This window comes from Loxodonta africana, chromosome 3 (assembly GCF_030014295.1).
Source record: "Loxodonta africana isolate mLoxAfr1 chromosome 3, mLoxAfr1.hap2, whole genome shotgun sequence".
Classification (NCBI taxonomy): domain Eukaryota; kingdom Metazoa; phylum Chordata; class Mammalia; order Proboscidea; family Elephantidae; genus Loxodonta; species Loxodonta africana.
In genome coordinates, this window is record NC_087344.1 from 57944142 (window position 1) to 57961533 (window position 17392).

Below are 17392 nucleotides of genomic sequence, written 5' to 3' on the forward strand. Positions count from 1 at the left end.
CCTGTCAAAGGAAAAGGAGGGAGGGAAGGGCAAAGGGAGGCTGGTTAATGGGAAGATGGATGGATAGATACCTAAGTGGGATGCTGGATATGTGAGTGGGTGGATGAATGGGTGGTGGATTATTGGGGAAGTGGAATAGTGGACAGACGGATGAGGTAAGTGAGAGGGTGAATGGATAGATGGATGGATGGATGGATGCGTGGGTGGATGGATGGATGGATGGATGGATGGATGGATGGATGGATGGATGGACGGATCGATGGATCGATGGATTGGATGGATGGATTGGATGGATGGGTAAATGGGGGCAGTAATAATTCTATCACATCATGGTTGTAAGCATTAAAGGAAATAATATATGTGACAACTCAGTGCAGTGGCTGACACAAAGGAAGCACTCAGTGAATTATATAGTGTATGCAGCCATCATGATACCAGTGACCATATCTCCTGAAGGAAAAACCCAGACACCCAGACTGATGGTGTAAACAGGAAAGACCATGTGAGGTCTGAGTTGTTAGAGTTCAATGTCATGAAGTTAATTTTGACTCATAGCAATAGGCCTGAGTAACTGGGGATGTGGTGTGGGACTTGGGGTGGTTTTAAGAGAGAAGCTACTGGGCTACCACGGTGAACCAGACAACCCTGCCCACAAGGCACTTACAGTGCAGTTGAGAGACTGATGTATAAAAGGCAATTTCAGGGCAGGATAACAAATGTTATGATGGGAGACAGACATAGGTCTATGGGAGTCCAGGTGCCGGGGTCATCGGGAAAGGCTTCTCAGAGGAGGCAACATTTGAGACAGAGCTTAAAGGGTGTGTTTGTGTATCCTAGGCAGGTCAAGGGGCAAGGAGTTTTGCAGGAATAAGGAACAACACCTTGAGTGCAACATCACAGAGTGGGAGCTTTGTGCAGTGGACAGAGGGGAGATGGCCAGATATTTAGCAACCACTCAGTAGGGATGCCTCTGTAAACAACTAGGGGTCCAGGCCTCCTGACTCCCTTAGCCAACCTGAGCGGGGTCCCAGCTCTGCCATACCTTGTTAAGTGACTACTCCTCTGCACTTCCCTCTCCTTTTCTTTAAAATGGCCGTGACAATTATTCCTGCCCCACTGGATAACTGTTAGGCTCTCATGAGACGATGGAGAAAGGTATTTGGCACATAGTAGGTGCTCAGTAAAAGCTAGCTGACATTATGATATTTTTATTACTGGCTTACTGGAGTGTGTCAAGGTCTGTGGAATCATTTAAGTAAAAAGCAAAAAAAAAAAAAAACTATTACCATCAAGTCAATTCCAACTCCTAGCTACTCTATAGGACAGAGTAGAACTGCCCCATAGGGATTCCAAGGCTGTAATCTTTACAGAAGCAGACTGCCTCATCTTTCTCCTGCAGAGCAACTGGTGGGTTTGACCCACCGACATTTAAGTTAGCAGCCAAACACTTTTAACCACTACGCCACCAGGGCTCCTATTTAAGTAAAAGGGCTTGGGGACCTGCTTAACCTCTGCAAAGGACAGGATGATGGATGGGGGTCTGGGAAGGGGTTGCTAGGGTCTGGGTGGGCGGTAAATGAACACCAGGGCTCTTGATGGAGGAGGGAAAGAAGGGAGGCAGGGACAGGAATGGCCCTGTACACGTAAGACATCCTTTAGTTCTTGTGACAGCCCCGAGGACACCTGTGACTGGTCTCAGTTTAGGCACAAGGAAACCGAAGCTCCGAGAGGTTAGTGACTTGCCCAAAGTCACACAGCGAGTCAGAAATGGAACCCAAGCCTATTGCCTCCAACCTTCCCTATGTACAAGGCTGCCTCTTGGGGTCAGCATGTGCCCAGTGATTTTTAATTCTTAAAGCCTTAATGGGCTTAATCCAACCAAACCATTGCTGTCGAGTTGATTCTGACTCATAGTGACCCTATAGGACAAGGTAGAACTACCCCATAGGCTTTCCAAGGAGTGGCTGGTAGATTCAAACTGCCAACCTTTTGATTAGCAGCCAAGCTCTTAACCACTGTGCCACCAGGGCTCCAGTGGGCTTTGAAAATTAAAAATCACTGGGCAAATGCTGACTGCAAGAGGCTAGAGGCAATAGGCCTGGATTCCATTTCTGACTTGCTGTGTGACCTTGGGCAAGTCACCTAACCTCTCAGAGCTTCAGTTACCTTGTGTCTAAACTGAGACTAGTCACAGGCGTCCCCGGGGCTGTCGTGAGAACTAAAGGCTCTCTTTTTCATACAGGGCTGTTCCCGTCCCTGCCTCCCTTCTTTCCTTCCCCATCAAGAGCCCTGGTGTTCATTTACCGCCCACCCCACCCCTAGCAACCCCTTCCCAGACCCCCATCCATCATCCTGTCCTTTGCGGAGGTTAAGTGGGTCCCCAAGCAGCGAATCCAAACTCTCCTGAAGCCCTGGCCGCACAATGCAGCCCGCTGTTAGCAAGCAGCCCGGCTGGCCCTGAGGATTGGGTTTCCGCCGGGGCGGCCGGCGCTGGCGGATGCCCAGGCCAGAGGCAGGCAGGCGGGGACAGAATGGAGGAGCCAGCGTCGCGGGAACCCCTCCGCCCCGGCCTGAGAAAACATGAGCAGACTCCAGACAGGCAACCGAGGCAGGCAGAGCAGGGCCTCCGAGCGGCAGGAGGACAAGGAAGAGTATGTGCTGCGAGAGACCTCTGCAGAAGGATTTCACATTATCTGGGTCCCCTTTCCATGAGACTGAGGGCCGAGCAGGGGGCCGAGCTGGAAAAACAACATGCTGCCTGTTGGCTGGTTTCACTTTAGAATATCCAGGCTTCTGGGAGCCACCCAGGCCTCTCTGGCATCAGTACCCTGACTCCACTCACCTTGCTGGTGGACTCACTTTGGCCGGTAGACCTGAAGCCCTGTCAGGCTCCGATTCTCACTGTGGTTTCAGAGGAGAGGCCTCAGGAAACCCATTCAAGCTGACCTGGGTTCCAGCCCCAGCTCTGGTTCTTTCCAGCAGTGTGACTTTGGGCAAATCTCTTAGCTTATCTGGGCTCAGTTTCCACATCTGTACAATGGGGATAGCTGTCCCAGTTTTGCAGGGTGTGCTAGAAGGATTTAGCTTGGTGGCTTCTGGGATCAGACCAAGGGGGTCAGATGCTGCCCTTCCCTTTACTGGATGCATAGGCTTGGCCTTGGTTGAGCCCTTGGTCTCTCCGAGCCTCGGTTTCCTCATAAAGTTGATCTGGGATGTCAATGAGACAATGTTGATTAAGTCTTTGCCCATAGTCAGTCTTCACAATGTCAGCGATTGTCACCATTGCCTTTGTGTGGACAAGCCTCTGTAAGTTATGAAAACCCTTTGCACCTAACGCCTCCTTGGGTCCTCAGAGCAACCCTGTGAGGTGCTCAGATCAAGGATTTTGTCATGCCCGTTTTACAGATGATGAAACTGAGGCTCAGAAAGGTGAAGTGACTTTTCCAAGTCACCCAGCTTGTCAGTGGCCTTGCACTTTGTCTTCTGATTCCTGACTGTTGCCTCCTTTTGGAATTCCTACTCTAGGACGTGGAAAGAGTGCTCTGACTCCCAGCTGTTGATTGGCCAGGTCAGGCCCCAGACTCTGGCTGGCATCTCACCTAGGCCGTGGTATAGTGGGTGGGCCTGGGTTCAAGTCACCTCAGCCCCACTAGCCTCGGGAAGGGAACAGCACAAGCTGCTGGGAAAGGTCCAGTGTGGCATCTGCTGCTTGGGTCACCCGCCAGGCTGATTTGCTGCCTGGAGTGTGAGCCGCTGGCCAGGCTGGGGACAGAGACCCCCAGGAGGAGATCGAACCCGTCCATCTTCAGCTTGAATCCCCAGCTAGCTCCCAGCTCTGGCTTAATTTCTTCTGCCAGACCATTCTGTGGCCCAACAATTCTCAGGACAAGCATGCCACTACCTTCCTCAGGAATCGTCCATGGCTCCCCATTGCCTATGGGACAAGATCCAAACTCCTTAGCTGCACAGCCGAGGCCTACACATTCTGGCTTCATCCTGGTCTTACCATAACCTTCCATGAAATGTTTTGCTCCAACCACATGGGACAGAAGCTCCAGCATGGTGCAGTGGTTAAGATCATGGGCTTTAGTGTCAGACAGACACAGCTACACCTCTCTCTGGCCATGGAAACTTTGAACAACCTCTTCAAACTTTAGTTTTTCCAACTGTAAAGGGGATAACAAAGTATCTACTTTATAAACAGTTATGATGAAATGAAACAATGAATGCTAAACACTTATCCCAGAGCTTACCACTGAGAACTAGTCAGCTGGTTTTACTGTTGCCCAAACTGCCCCTAAAATTTCCTTCCTCTGCACCTTTTGTTCTGCTGTGCCTTCTGTGTGGTACGCCCTTCCCCTCTTCTCCCAGCTCAAATGCCGCCTCTTCTGAGACGCCTTTCCTGATTCCCTGGTCAAAGCGAATCCCTTCTTCCTTAGGGTTTCCTGGCTTCCAACCTGGACCAGCCGTCTCACCCTGCCTCTCCCTGCAGTATGTTCACATGTTGCACTGTCTGGAACTCCTTGAGGGAAAGGACCCTGCTGGTCTGTTTCTGCATCTGCAGCTCCCAGCACAGGGCCTGGCACACATTAGATGGAGTATATGTTCACTGAATGACCGTGACCTTGTTACTTAAGCCAGCCAGAGAGAGGGGTGATCAGAGATGACTGCCAGGAAGAAGGGGACTTTGAGCCAAGTCTTGAAAGAGAAGTTAGTCAGGCTAGCAAAGCAAGAAGGGCCAGGCATTCCAGGCAGAAAAATCTGGAAGGGTCAAGCCACCAAGACTCAAGGAAACATACTGACTTTTGCAAGCAGAAGGAAATATAGGGTGGCAGGACAAAGAAAGCGGCTGGAAAGTAATGGAGCCGGTACACTCAGCAGGGCCTTGAATGCTTCACTGAGGCACTGGACTTGATCCCACAGGCAGTGGGAGCCCTGAAGGATATTAAGCTCAGCTAAGACACACTTAGACATGAGCTTTAGAAAGATCACCCGGTTGCTGTGTGGAGACTAAATGCACCTACTATGTGCCAAGTCCAGTTCTGGGGATACAATGGTGAACCAGACAGACACAGAGCTCTAGTCCAGGGGGCAGAACAGACAGTAAACTAGCCTTCCCTATCCCTGGAATGAAGGCCCTGGGAGATATCAGATCAATAGGACTCACTTACATGGTGTCACTTTAATTCTTACAATAACCCATTTTGTGGATGCAGCAATTGAGGCCGAGAAAAAAATTGGTTTGCCTGCAGTCACACTACGAAGTGTTAGAGACAAAGTTCTAGCCTGGTCAGTCTGTGCCCCATCTCCCTGCTGCCCTTGGCTCCCTCTCCTCCTGTCCTCCAGGCCTACACAGAGAGACAGAATAAACACACACACACAAGCCATGGTGATTTTTTATTTTATTTTGTGTTGTCTGTTTTGTAAGGCTATAGCTGTGGCACTAAAAATAACACAGATAAGAAATAAGACAAATGTGCATTCAAATCTCAGTCCTTCCTGCCTGTGTGCCCTTGTGCAGATTGTTTTGCCTCTCTGGTCTCAATTTTCTCATCTGTAAAATGGGGATAATAACATTACGTACAGGGAGCCCTGGTGGCACATATGGGGAAGGGCTTGGCTGCTAACAGAAAGGTTGGCAGTACCCAGCGGCTCCGCGGGCAAAAGACCTGGCAGTCTATTTCTGTCAATACTATAGCCAAGTAAACCCTATGGGGCAGTTGTACTCTGTCACATGGGGTCACTTTGGATCGGAATCAACTCGACAATAACTAACAACAACAGTATTTACAGGTTGTCATGGCCCGAAATGATGTTTAGAGAGCCCAGCCCCAAAACCTGCCACATAATAGATGCTGAGTAAGAATTCCCTCCTCATGCTTTGGAGCGCTCACATACTGTCAGGAGTGCACACACATAGGAAAAAAAAAAAAAAGGAGTTCTGGCCCAAAAGCGGGTCAGGCAGAGCTGACCAGAGGAGAGGTGTGAGGAGCAGGGGCAACCACATGGCCCATCCTGATAGCAAGGGGCGGTGGTAGTGTCTGCATGGGCCCTGCACAGCCACTTTCCTGTCAGCCAACACTAACGACTTCAGTGTGTCTCCCCTTTTAGCTCAAATATTTCTGAAATGCACACTGCTCGTTCACACGTAGCCAGAGGGGCTGGCGGCCTCCCCAGCCCATGCAACAGGGCCCCCTGATTGCTTTCTTCTGTGCAGTCTCCAGAAAGGAGAGGGGGTGCCAGTGCAGCGGGGCTGGGGCCAAAGCCGCTCCCACAGCCCGAGTCCTGTTTTCTCACTGAGGAAGCTGCTTGGCCTGGCTGGAGGCCCCAGTCGGGCCTTCGCTTGGAGGCTGAGAATCTGTGTGGCCTTGGTTTCCTCATCTGTCCACTGGGATTTTTTTAATGGGCACTTTTAGGGCAGCCGGGACCTGGGAACTAGACACTTCCAGAGGGCTGGCTGTAGCGGTGGCCCCAGAGGCAGGTGGAGTGACACTGTTAGGCAGGGCACAGGTAAGTGGTACCAGGGAGGCTGGCAACAAAGTGGGCAAAGAGGCATGGCCCACCAAGGGGGACTGGGACAGCTGCCAGCCTTTCATGAGCGACCACTGCTTACCCTTTGCAGGCTCAGCTCTCCCCTCTCACCACTCCCCACCCCACCCTTCACCCACTACTTAATCCCATAAGCCATACTATTGCTCCTCACCATGCCTCGGCCCAGGAGTCCCTGGGTGGCACAAACAGCTAAGCACTCAACTACTAGCTGAAAAGTTGGCCATTGGGACCCACCCAGAGAACCTCGGAAGACAGGCCTGGTGATCTGCTTCTGAAAGACCACAGCCTTGAAAATCCTATGGAGCAGTTCTACTCTGCACACTTGGAGTTGCCGTGAGTCAGAGCCGACTGGATGGCAGCTAACCACAACGACCTGCCTTTGACCACGAGGTCCCCACTGCCTAGAATGCTCTCACCCCTGATTGACCCCCTCCTAATTCATTCTTTAAGCCTTCATTTGAGTGTCACTGCCTCCAAGATGCCTTCCCTAAACTTAGGATCCTCTTCCTCGCCTTCCACACCCAGTTGCCATAATCCACGGTACCCCTTGCCCATCTCCTAGCAGCATTTGTCATATCGTATGGTGATTAATTATCTATGTACAGTGACAATAGCTTCCCCTGCATGAGGGATTGTCACTGTCACAGTGGGGATGGAGTTGGGGACATCTCAGCACATCAGAGGCAGCTCAGTGGAGCCTGGTGGCTCCCAAAATGTGGGAAGTGAAATGATAGTTCATTATTATTAAAAGATAGTCGCAGGCGAACATTTTTAATTGTCTTGTGTTTGTATTTCCCATCTTTTCATGGCAAGCGATATTGGTTCTCCATTTATAATAATGATTACTTTTTCCTCTTTAAAAAAATGTACTTCACAAGAAAGAAGACTCAAATGGAAGAAAAGTAATAACTAAATGGTAGTACGAGCTGAATGTTGACTACATGAAAGGCTCTAGCTTGGGTAGCCTTGGTGGAGCAGACAGGTTGCATGCATTCAAGTCCTGCAGACCAGGGGGAATTCATCCTTTGGCTGAAGACCTACTATGTGCCAAGCCTTGTGCTGGCCCTTGGGGGCCCCAGAACCAGGACCCAACGCCTGCCCTTCAGGGGACCACAGATCATTGGAAGAGAATGGCAAACAGGAACAGTTACCACCCAGGGCATCTGCATGCCAGGACATCTAGAAACACCAGCAACTGGCTACATTATCAGAGCTGTGGGGGCTGTGTGGATTCAGGAGGACTTTGCAGAGGAGGTGACCTGAGTTGAGACTTCGCAAATGAGGAGAATTAGGGCAGGGCAGGAGGGGGAGAAGGTCAGAAGGAACAATCTGCAGCTGGAGCACAGCCTGTGAATGGAGTAGCTGTGTGACTTTGGGTAAGTTACTGAGCCTTTGGAAGCCTCAGTTTTCCCATCTCTGAAATGGGACAATATCAACTACCTCTTGGCATTGTTGTGAGAATGTTGGTAAGATCATCTGGTTCCTAATAAAGGGTCAGTGCACATGCGTTCTCCCTCTTTATAGATTTTCAGGGTGATAGGATTAGAGGGGAGATATCTGGGGTGTCATGGAGATGAGGAAGGAAGTGCTGATCGTGGAAACAGGTCTTGGCTTCCTGAACCCACCCAGGTCCCTGAAGCAAGAAATACTAACTCCACTTTCCCCGGGGAACTTAACTTGACTTTTGTGCTTGGTTTGAGAAGAACAAAGAAGAAACTCAGGGCATACCAGGAAAGCAGCTTCAGATGGACCGGGAAGGGCTCCTTGGGGGCCTGCGGCCTTCGAGTGCAGAGTCTGATGTTTGTCAGATGTTGGCAGGCGTGATCTACAGGCTGGGGGAGCCGGGTGGCCTAAGCTGGAGCCTCTTCACTTTCAGGGGCCACCTAATGAGCCCAAAGGAAATGGCGTGTGTGCAGGCCCTGGGTCGGCAAGCAAGCACCACGCTCGATCTGAAAGTAATAATTGCCACTTCCTGAGGCTCTACTTTGCGCTGGGCCCCAAGCTAATACACTTCACGTCTCAATTAGTCCTCACATCCACACTTGGAAGGTAGTAATATGGCCATTTCCAGGTGAGAAAACTGAGGCTTAGAAAGATTACATGTCTGAGGTTTCAAGGCAAGTAGATGACAGGGCTTGAGTTAGAATCAAGGTTTCTCAGGAGCCCCCAGATGATGCAAACAATTAACACACTTGGCTGCTACCCAGAAGGTTGTAGGTTCAAGTCTCTTCAGAGGCACCTCAGAAGAAAGGCCTGGCAACCTACTTCCAAAAAATCTGCCATTGAAAACCATATGAAACAGTTCTATTTCTGACACACATGGGGTTGCTGTGCACCAGAATCAACTCAATAGCAACTGGGTTTCCCACATCCCAGCCCCTGGTCCACCTGCTCTGCTAATCTGCCTTTTTTGCAGCCAGTAAGTAGAGAAAAGCGTCAAAATTTGAAAGCGTAAGGCCAAGGGGAATTTGAGGAGAGAGAACACATGTGTTCTCACCTACCGTAGCCCAGAGGGATAACAGCTCTCACTGCCCAGTTTCTAGGCAGAGCCCAGGACTGGCATGGTGAGAAGGGGCAGAGGAGCCTCTTGCCTGCCCCATCTTTCCAAGGCCATCTGCAGACTGCTCATTTCCTCTTAGCCCCTTCCTTTCTGTGAGCCAGGGGTCCTTGAGTGGTGCAAGTAGTCAATGAACTTGGCTGCTAACCAAAAAATGAGAGGTTTAGGTCCACCCAGAGATGCCTCAGAAGAAAAGCCTGGTGATCTACTTCTAAAAAATCAGCCGTTGAAAACTCTATGGTGCACAGTTCTACTCTCACCCACCTGGGGTCGCCATGAGTCGGAATTGACTCAATGGTAACTGGTTAACTGGAGTGTGAACCAGCCAGTCCCTTTACTTCCAGTCCTGAGATCTTCCCCTTCTTGTTCCCTACCCAGCGTGTGTTTGGGCCATGAATTCCTAATGAACATGGCCAGATATGGTGGAAGATAGAGGCGGGTAGTGGGACCCCCAGCCTGAGCTTCTTGCGAGCCGAAGGTGTAAGGCCCAGCATTTACTGTATGACTTTTGGTAAGTCCTCTGCCTTCTCTGGGCCCGTGTTTCCATCTGTACAATGAGGATGTCCTTCTCTGGACCATGGAATCCTCTAGTGCTTGGCCTCTGGGTCAGCCCAGGAGTCCAGCCAATGGGTGGGGCCTCCTGCTTGGCGGGCTTTCTCCCCCACGGATCCTTTTCTCCTCCCAAGCAGAGTCTCCCCTCTCCCTTGTTCCACGCAGCTCCCAGCAGCTGTTTCTCGAGCCCAGGCAGAGAGCCCGGCTTGGCACATCTCTGGCTGAGGCCAATGAGAGAAAACAGGTTAAAAGTTCATCCCTTGTTCTCTCCAGGAAGAAAAATCTGTAGCATTCCAAGTGTGAAAAGGACCCCTTTTTTCAGCTCCAAAGCAGCATAATAGAACTTCCCTCCAATTTGCCATCAAAAAGATGCCCTTGGCATTGGGCTCCACTGTCCCTGGCACACACACCCCTGTCCCGGCCCCCAGTGCAAAGGGACACAGTGACCACAAACACGAGCCACAGGCGGTCCTGGGGAAGCCTCACATCCTCTTGTCAGATCACAGGTCTGACTGGGGTTGCCCCTGGTCCAATGCTTCCTCCCATCCGCCCTCTATCCCCACTGCCCCTGCCCTAGGTCAAGTGTTCGTAGCCCCCCTATGGACCTTCACAGCAGCCTGGGCATTGGGCACCCTGCCCCACTCTCATCACCGTAGTTCATTCAGCCCAGGCCATCAAACTCTTTTAAAATACCTAGAAGTTTACAGGACTGGAGGCAGGAGACCTGGAGCTCCCTTTCTGCCGCCAACTCCCATGTGATCTTTAGGAAGTAATTTCTCCTCACTGTGCCTCAGTTGCTTTATCTCCAAAATGAAGCGGTTGGGCTGAACCAGGAGTAGCATCTCAAATCAGAATTAGTTTTCCGGAGCCCAGTACTGAGAAGCGTTGTATGGCCACAGAGTGGAGGGATTGATTAGTGATGTCTGCCCTGGCACAGAACGCCTCTCTTCTGCTCTCCCTGAGCTGCGTGGTGTGGAAGGTCCTGTCCAGGTATGACCTTCTAAGTCTCTGTGCCTGCTTTCATGCATCACCTGCCCTGTGGGAGCAAGTCCAAACTTCTCTGCCTACTTTTCCCATAACCCCAGAAAAACCAAACTTGTTGCCGTCAAGTCTATTCCAACTCAGAGCAACCCTATAGGACAGAGTAGAACTGCCCCATAGAGTTTCCAAGGAGCACCTGATGGGTTAGAACTGCCGGCCTTTTGGTTAGCAGCCGTAGCACTCAACCACTGTACCACCAGGGTTTCCACTTCTCCCATAGTTATTTGTATTCATACCTCATTTCCACTACCAGCCTGTGAATTGCTCAGTAGTAGGGTTTTGCTATTCACCGTTTTCTCCCTCAGGGTGCTCAGCATAGTGCCTGGTACGTAATGGGCATCAGGATAGGATGTATTTGTTGAATGAACAAATTTGTTGGATATGTTGAATATTTTCTTGAAAGGGATAGATTTAAGTCCTTTTCATGCAATGCAATTCGATTCAAAAAATGTTTTGAAGCCCCTGTAGCAGGGAAAGGGTAGAAGGAAGAAGGGACCCTGAGCCTGACTGGGCAGTGAATGGCATCCCCCTGACCCTGTACGTCCACTTGTCCCTTCCTTCCAGCCACCAGAACTGAGGGGAGGTCAGTGGACCCTGGCTGGTCCAAGAAGCTGGTCTGAGTCTCCCAAACCCCCAGGGGCCTAGCCACACTGGGGCCAGAGCTCACACTCAACACCCGTCTTCCCCAGGGCCCTACTCAGGGGGCAGAGTCAGCTGAGCCCTGGAAGAAGGTCCCAGGAATGGGGACCCAATGGAGGACTCCAGGTTCCTGGGCCAGCTGGATGGAAGGGTGGCCCCTCTAGGGACAGTGCTACTGTTTTTCAGAATTTGATGCAAGCCGAAAAGCACACAGATACCCAAAGTTTGCCATAAAATTTTAAGAGTTTCAAAGTTTATTAAGAAAATATTCTGCATCCTACTTTGATGAGTGGCGTCTTGGGTCTTAAAAGCTTGAGAGCAGCCATCTAAGATACATCAATTGGTCCCAACCCACTTGGAGCAAAGAAGAATGAAGAACACCAAAGACCCAAGGAAGATATTAGCCCAGGAGTCAAAAGGGCCACATAAACCAGAGACTCCATCAGCCTGAGACAGGAAGAACTAGATGGTGCCCTGCTACCAATGACCGCCCTGATCAGGAACACAACAGAGAGTCCGTGACAGAGCAGGAGAAAACTGTGATGCAGAACTCAAATTCCAGACTTAATGGTCTGACTGAGACTGGAGAAACTCTGGAAGCCATGGCCCCCAGGCTCTCTGTTAACCCAGAACGAAAACTTCCCAATGCCCACACTTCAGACAGAGATTAGACTGGACTGTAAAACATAAAATAATACTCGCGAAGACTGTGCTTCTTAGTTCAAGCAGAAACATGAGACCAAATGGGGGGCTCCTGCCCAGAGGCGGAAGCAAAGGCAGAAAGGGACAGGAGCTGGTTGGATGGGCATGGGAAACCCAGGGTGGAAAGGGGGAGTGTGCTGTCACATTATAGGGATTGCAATTAGTGTCACAAAACAATATGTGTATAAATTTTTGTATGGGAAACTAATTTGAACTGTGAACTTTCATCTGAAGCACAATTTAAAAAAAAAGAAAAAAAATTTCAAGAGTTTCCTGGTGGGCCCAGAGTCCCCAGTTAATGTACTCGGCGGCTAACCGAAAGATTGGAGGTTCAAATCCATCCAGAGGTGCCTCAGAAGAAAGGCTTGGTGATCCACTTCCAAAAAACCAGCCATTGAACACCCCACGGAGCCCAGTTTCACTCTGACACCCGTGGAGCCACCATGAGTCAGAGCTGACTCCACGGAACTGGTAAAAAACATAGTGGACCATTTCAAGCCCACCCAGGAGATCCCAGCTTAAAACCTCCCTCCACAGGAAAAGGAGGGAAGGGGCAGAACATGCGGAGGTGGGACATGACTGACTGAGGGACGGGTGGAACTAGGGGTGGAGCGGTGGGAGGTGGGTCTAGAGCAGTGGAGCCTAGAGGAATAAAGTCAGATGATTGGCTGTGACATGGGAGTAGGTGGGATTATAGAGCAGAAAGGGAGGCCTAGCGTGGGAGCAGCCTTAAGGATTAAGGCCAGAGGACTGGGGCCAGGGAAGTGGGCGGGGCTATGTAAAGAAGGACCGTGGGGGGGTCATGGCAGAGTGATTGACAGAACCAGCAGGTGGGGCTGGCCAGTGACCCTTTGCTCTCCCCACAGAAACACTGATGGACTCCACCACGGCGACGGCCGAGCTGGGCTGGATCGTGCATCCTCCATCAGGGGTGAGTCCATAGCCCCCAAGTTCTGCTTGGTCCTTCTCAGGGCTCTGTTGCAGGGCCCTGGATGCCCCTCACATTCCAGCCCCTTTTGCTTCTTCAGGGCCCAGAGCCAGGCCTCTCACTGCCCCACCCCCCTGGTCCCCTACCATTGATGGAGTGTCATTTACCAAGACAACATACTGGCTGCTCTCCGTCTTTATCCCATGGCACCCTCGGATTGAGGCTGAAAAGTAAGCACCTGCGCTGCCCCCATTTTACAGATGAGGAAAGTGAGCTGCCATTTCCTGTGCAGCCACTGTGTGTTGGGTACTGTATCAAGCACCTGTAGTCACATCATCTCCAATCCTATGGAGAGGAATTGCCTCCATTTCATAGATGTGAAAGCTGAGGCTCAAAGTGGTGTAGCCAGCTACCTGTCCAGGAACCTATAGCTAGTTAGTGATGGGGCTCAGGTTTGTATCCACAGCTGTGACTGAGTCCTCTCTGCCCCCATTTTGGGTTCCCATAACACAAGGATCTGACTCCCAGGGCTCAGCTCACACTTTCTTGGGTCTGGTTGTCTGAACACTTGCCTGGGCTGTGAGCTCCCAGAGGACAATATCAGACACAATTTGAGATTCCTCTTTCTCCCTACAACACCCAGCCCTGCACCTGCACACAGGCTGTGAGATCAGACACTCCTGACATTCTGTCCTAACTCTGCCACTAACAAGCTATGTGACTTCCGGCCAGTTCCTGGACCTCTCTGAGCCTCAGTGTTCCCCTCTGTAAACTGGAAATAATAATGTGTTCTGCACAGGGCTGTCGTGAGGTTTTTCTGCAAAGTGTCTAGCACAATGCCTGACATAGAGTAGCCCCCCCAGTAAAGAGTAGCTGTACCTGTCACTATCATCATTATCATCAGTTTCAGTGTCATTCTTTCCTCATGCCCCTGGCCTCTGGGGAGGGCTCCGGACTCCCACAACCCATCCTCCCCTCCTCCCACCCAGCTCCTCCACTGGGACTCAGCTGCTGCTTCTGGGAGCTGCATACCAGCCCCCCCACCACCATCACCACCAGGCCTGTGCTCTCAATAGGCAGGGCCCTAGGGTCAGGTCTCTTTCTGTGGCTCTTTCTTGTCACCAATTTTCCATCTGCGAAGGCGGCTGGGCCCATAGCCCCACCCTGCCAGTAATGAGGCCAGGCTGGGCTTCAGGGCCCCCGGACGCAATTATTTGGGGTGTTTAGGCTGCAGGGCCTCCGCATGTTAATTAGAGAGAGGGGAGAAAGGCAGAGTGCTCTAATTAAGTGCTCTAATTAAGTTCTGAAGAAGAGCAGCGGTTGTAACAAGGGGCTGACTTTGTCACATGGTGCCACCAAAAAAATATAAAAAATCAAATGCATTGTAGGGAGCTCCAGAGCCGCCATTGAAGAGGCCAAGCCAGCAGGCTCTAGCTCTGCTTCCCCTTCCCCGCATGCACTCATCCTTCAGAGCAGCCATCCCTCCCCGCCAGCAGCCACCGCTCCATCCCAGCAGACCTGGCCCAGAGAGGCAAAAGGACAAAGAACACCCACTTGAGGGTGAACCTCTCCCACCACCTGCTCTCCGCACCTCCCCCCCCCCCGCCACATTGGCAGTTTTGGAGACAGAAGCCCAGAGAGGGATGGTGACGTGCCCAAGGCCACACATCGAGCTAGCAGAACTGGGACTAGAACTCTGGTCTCCTGGTGCACTGTTGGGACCTTGTGTTTAAGGCAGCACATGAATGGGGCTGGGCCTGTATGACCTGGGTCAAGTGGCATCACTTCTCTGGTCTCTACTCCCTCACCTGTAAAATGGGGATGATCATACATCCCACGTGCAATAATCATGACAAAGAAATGAGACCCCGTCCCAGTACCCAGCCCTGGACCTGGCTCGAGTGGGAGGGAGGCTCTGGTGTTGGGACTCCTTTGGGTTGACCCTAAGGGCAGCCAGCTCAAGGAGGACATGGAGAAGGAGGGAAAGTTTGCACCCACAGCAAGCTTTCAGTCTCACTGAGAGACCAGACCAAGTGGACTGAGTGAACCCGTCACACACCCGGCAGATTGACCCCAAGGCCCAAGGGAGAGTCACTGAATGCGAACACCAAGAGGCCTGAGGGAAAGCCCACTACAAGTGATTCCAGAAGGACAGACTGAGAAGAGCAAAGAGGGTGCTCCAGGAGGGTGCCAAAGTATGGGCAAAGGCTCAGCAGGGGGAATGAGCTCGACCCATGAGGGCGCGAGGAGAGAACACAGGCTGTGTGTCTTCCTCTTCCCAGTCTCCCACAGCCTGGCCCAACCCTCTCCAGCAATGACACCTGGGGAATCTCAGCAGGTCTGTGAGAGCCCAGGCTGGAGCACCTTCCACAGGCAGGGAGTTCGGGAGGTCTCCCTCCAGGTACCAGAGAGCCTGCCAGCTCTCGGAGGAAACCTTAGCAGGCTAAAGCCCCAGAGCAGAGCTACTCTATGGGAAGGGCCCTGTGTTCCCCATCACCCTGGGAGTTCGATAGGGTGGGTACTGTCTTCCCCCATCAGACTGGCAGTCCTGGAGAGCAGAGGCTAGTCTCCTCCATCAGACTGGGAGTCCCGAAGAGCGAGGACTGTGTTCCAGCTTCCACAGGGCAGAAGTTCTGTTTCCCCACCAGACACGTAGCCCCCCAAGCACAAAGCTATTTCTTCTCTCATCAAAAGAGCTCCCTAACGGCAGGGTTCTCCCAGTTTTCCCTTCCAGGTGGGAGCTTCCCGGGAGCAGGACACTCCGTCATCAGATTAATGAACCCTTGACAGTAAGGGCCGTGTCTCCTGTGTTGACTAGGGGGTACCAAGAGTAGGGCCTGTGCCCCTTCCCATCAGATTGATGTGTCTCCCTTACAGACTGGGAAATTCACCAGGGCCAAGGCCGTTTTCTAATGGTAGGGATCGTGTCTCCATCACCAGACTGGAAGATCCCTAGGACAGACTCGTTGTCTCCCCCATTAGACTAAGAGGCCCATGATGGCAGTGGTCATGTCTATCCCATCAGACTGGAGGATTCCCTAAGGCAGGGTCTGTGTCTCCCCCAGCTGACTGGCATTTCACCCACAGTGGGAAGAAGTGAGTGGCTACGATGAGAACATGAACACCATTCGCACGTACCAGGTGTGCAACGTGTTTGAGTCGAGCCAGAACAACTGGCTACGGACCAAGTTCATCCGGCGCCGTGGCGCCCACCGCATCCATGTGGAGATGAAGTTCTCAGTGCGAGACTGCAGCAGCATCCCCAGCGTGCCCGGCTCCTGCAAGGAGACCTTCAATCTCTATTACTATGAGGCCGACTACGACTCGGCCACCAAGACCTTCCCCAACTGGATGGAGAACCCGTGGGTGAAGGTGGACACCATTGCAGCCGACGAGAGCTTCTCCCAGGTCGACCTGGGTGGCAGAGTCATGAAAATCAACACTGAGGTGCGGAGCTTTGGGCCCGTGTCCCGCAATGGCTTCTACCTGGCCTTCCAGGACTATGGTGGCTGCATGTCCCTGATCGCTGTGCGTGTCTTTTACCGCAAGTGCCCCCGCGTCATCCAGAATGGCGCCATCTTCCAGGAGACACTGTCAGGGGCGGAGAGCACATCACTGGTGGCCGCCAGGGGCAGCTGCATCCCCAATGCCGAGGAGGTGGACGTGCCCATCAAGCTCTACTGCAATGGGGATGGCGAATGGCTGGTGCCCATCGGGCGCTGCATGTGCAAAGCGGGCTTCGAGGCTGTGGAGAATGGCACCGTCTGCCGAGGTAAGGGACACAGCACAGCCAGGGCAGGTGCCCCTGTGAGGGCATGGGTTGGTATCAGCTGCAGAACTGGCCTGGCAGCTGGGAGCTCCACCTGGGAAGGGCAGTGCCCTGGAGTGGACCATGAGGCACTCTGTGGTCAGAGTTTGTTCAACTCCTAATGGGCCGGCACTCAAGCAGCACTACCTGCAGGATAGTACCTGTCCATACTCCAGGTGGTACGCATGATGGTTTTAGTTGGTATGAGGATAAACTTTTTAAAATATTTTAATTATTATATGATAATTTATGTAATGATGGGAAGTCGTGTACTGGTTTTTTATCGTTTTTTGGGTTTGTTTTTTCCCATGTACAAAAGTGATATAAAATTCCCTTTTTAAGAAAATGTATGTTGTTGTTGTTGGGTGCCATCATGCTGATTTTCAACTCATAGCGACCCCATGTGACAGAGTAGAACTGGAGATTTTCTAGGCTATAATCTTTACAGAAGCAGATCACCAGGCCTTTTTCTTACAGAGCCAGTGGGTGAGTTTGAGCAGCCAACCTTTTGGTTAGCAGCTGAGCACTTAAACATTTATGCCACCAGGGCTCCTTAAGAACATGTATAAGGTTCCATTCGGGGCTTCTGCACCAAAAAAAACAACAACAAAAA

General features: G+C 51.6%; 1 protein-coding gene across 1 annotated transcript in view; it reads left to right on the forward strand.

Annotated features, from left to right (window-relative positions):
- Positions 1-17392, forward strand: part of EPHB2 (EPH receptor B2) — a 228089-nt gene that overhangs the window by 69839 nt on the left and 140858 nt on the right. The window contains exons 2-3 of the mRNA XM_064281446.1: positions 12910-12974; positions 16059-16743. Coding sequence (XP_064137516.1) covers positions 12910-12974; positions 16059-16743 — 750 coding nt within the window. The remainder of the gene's footprint in view (positions 1-12909; positions 12975-16058; positions 16744-17392) is intronic.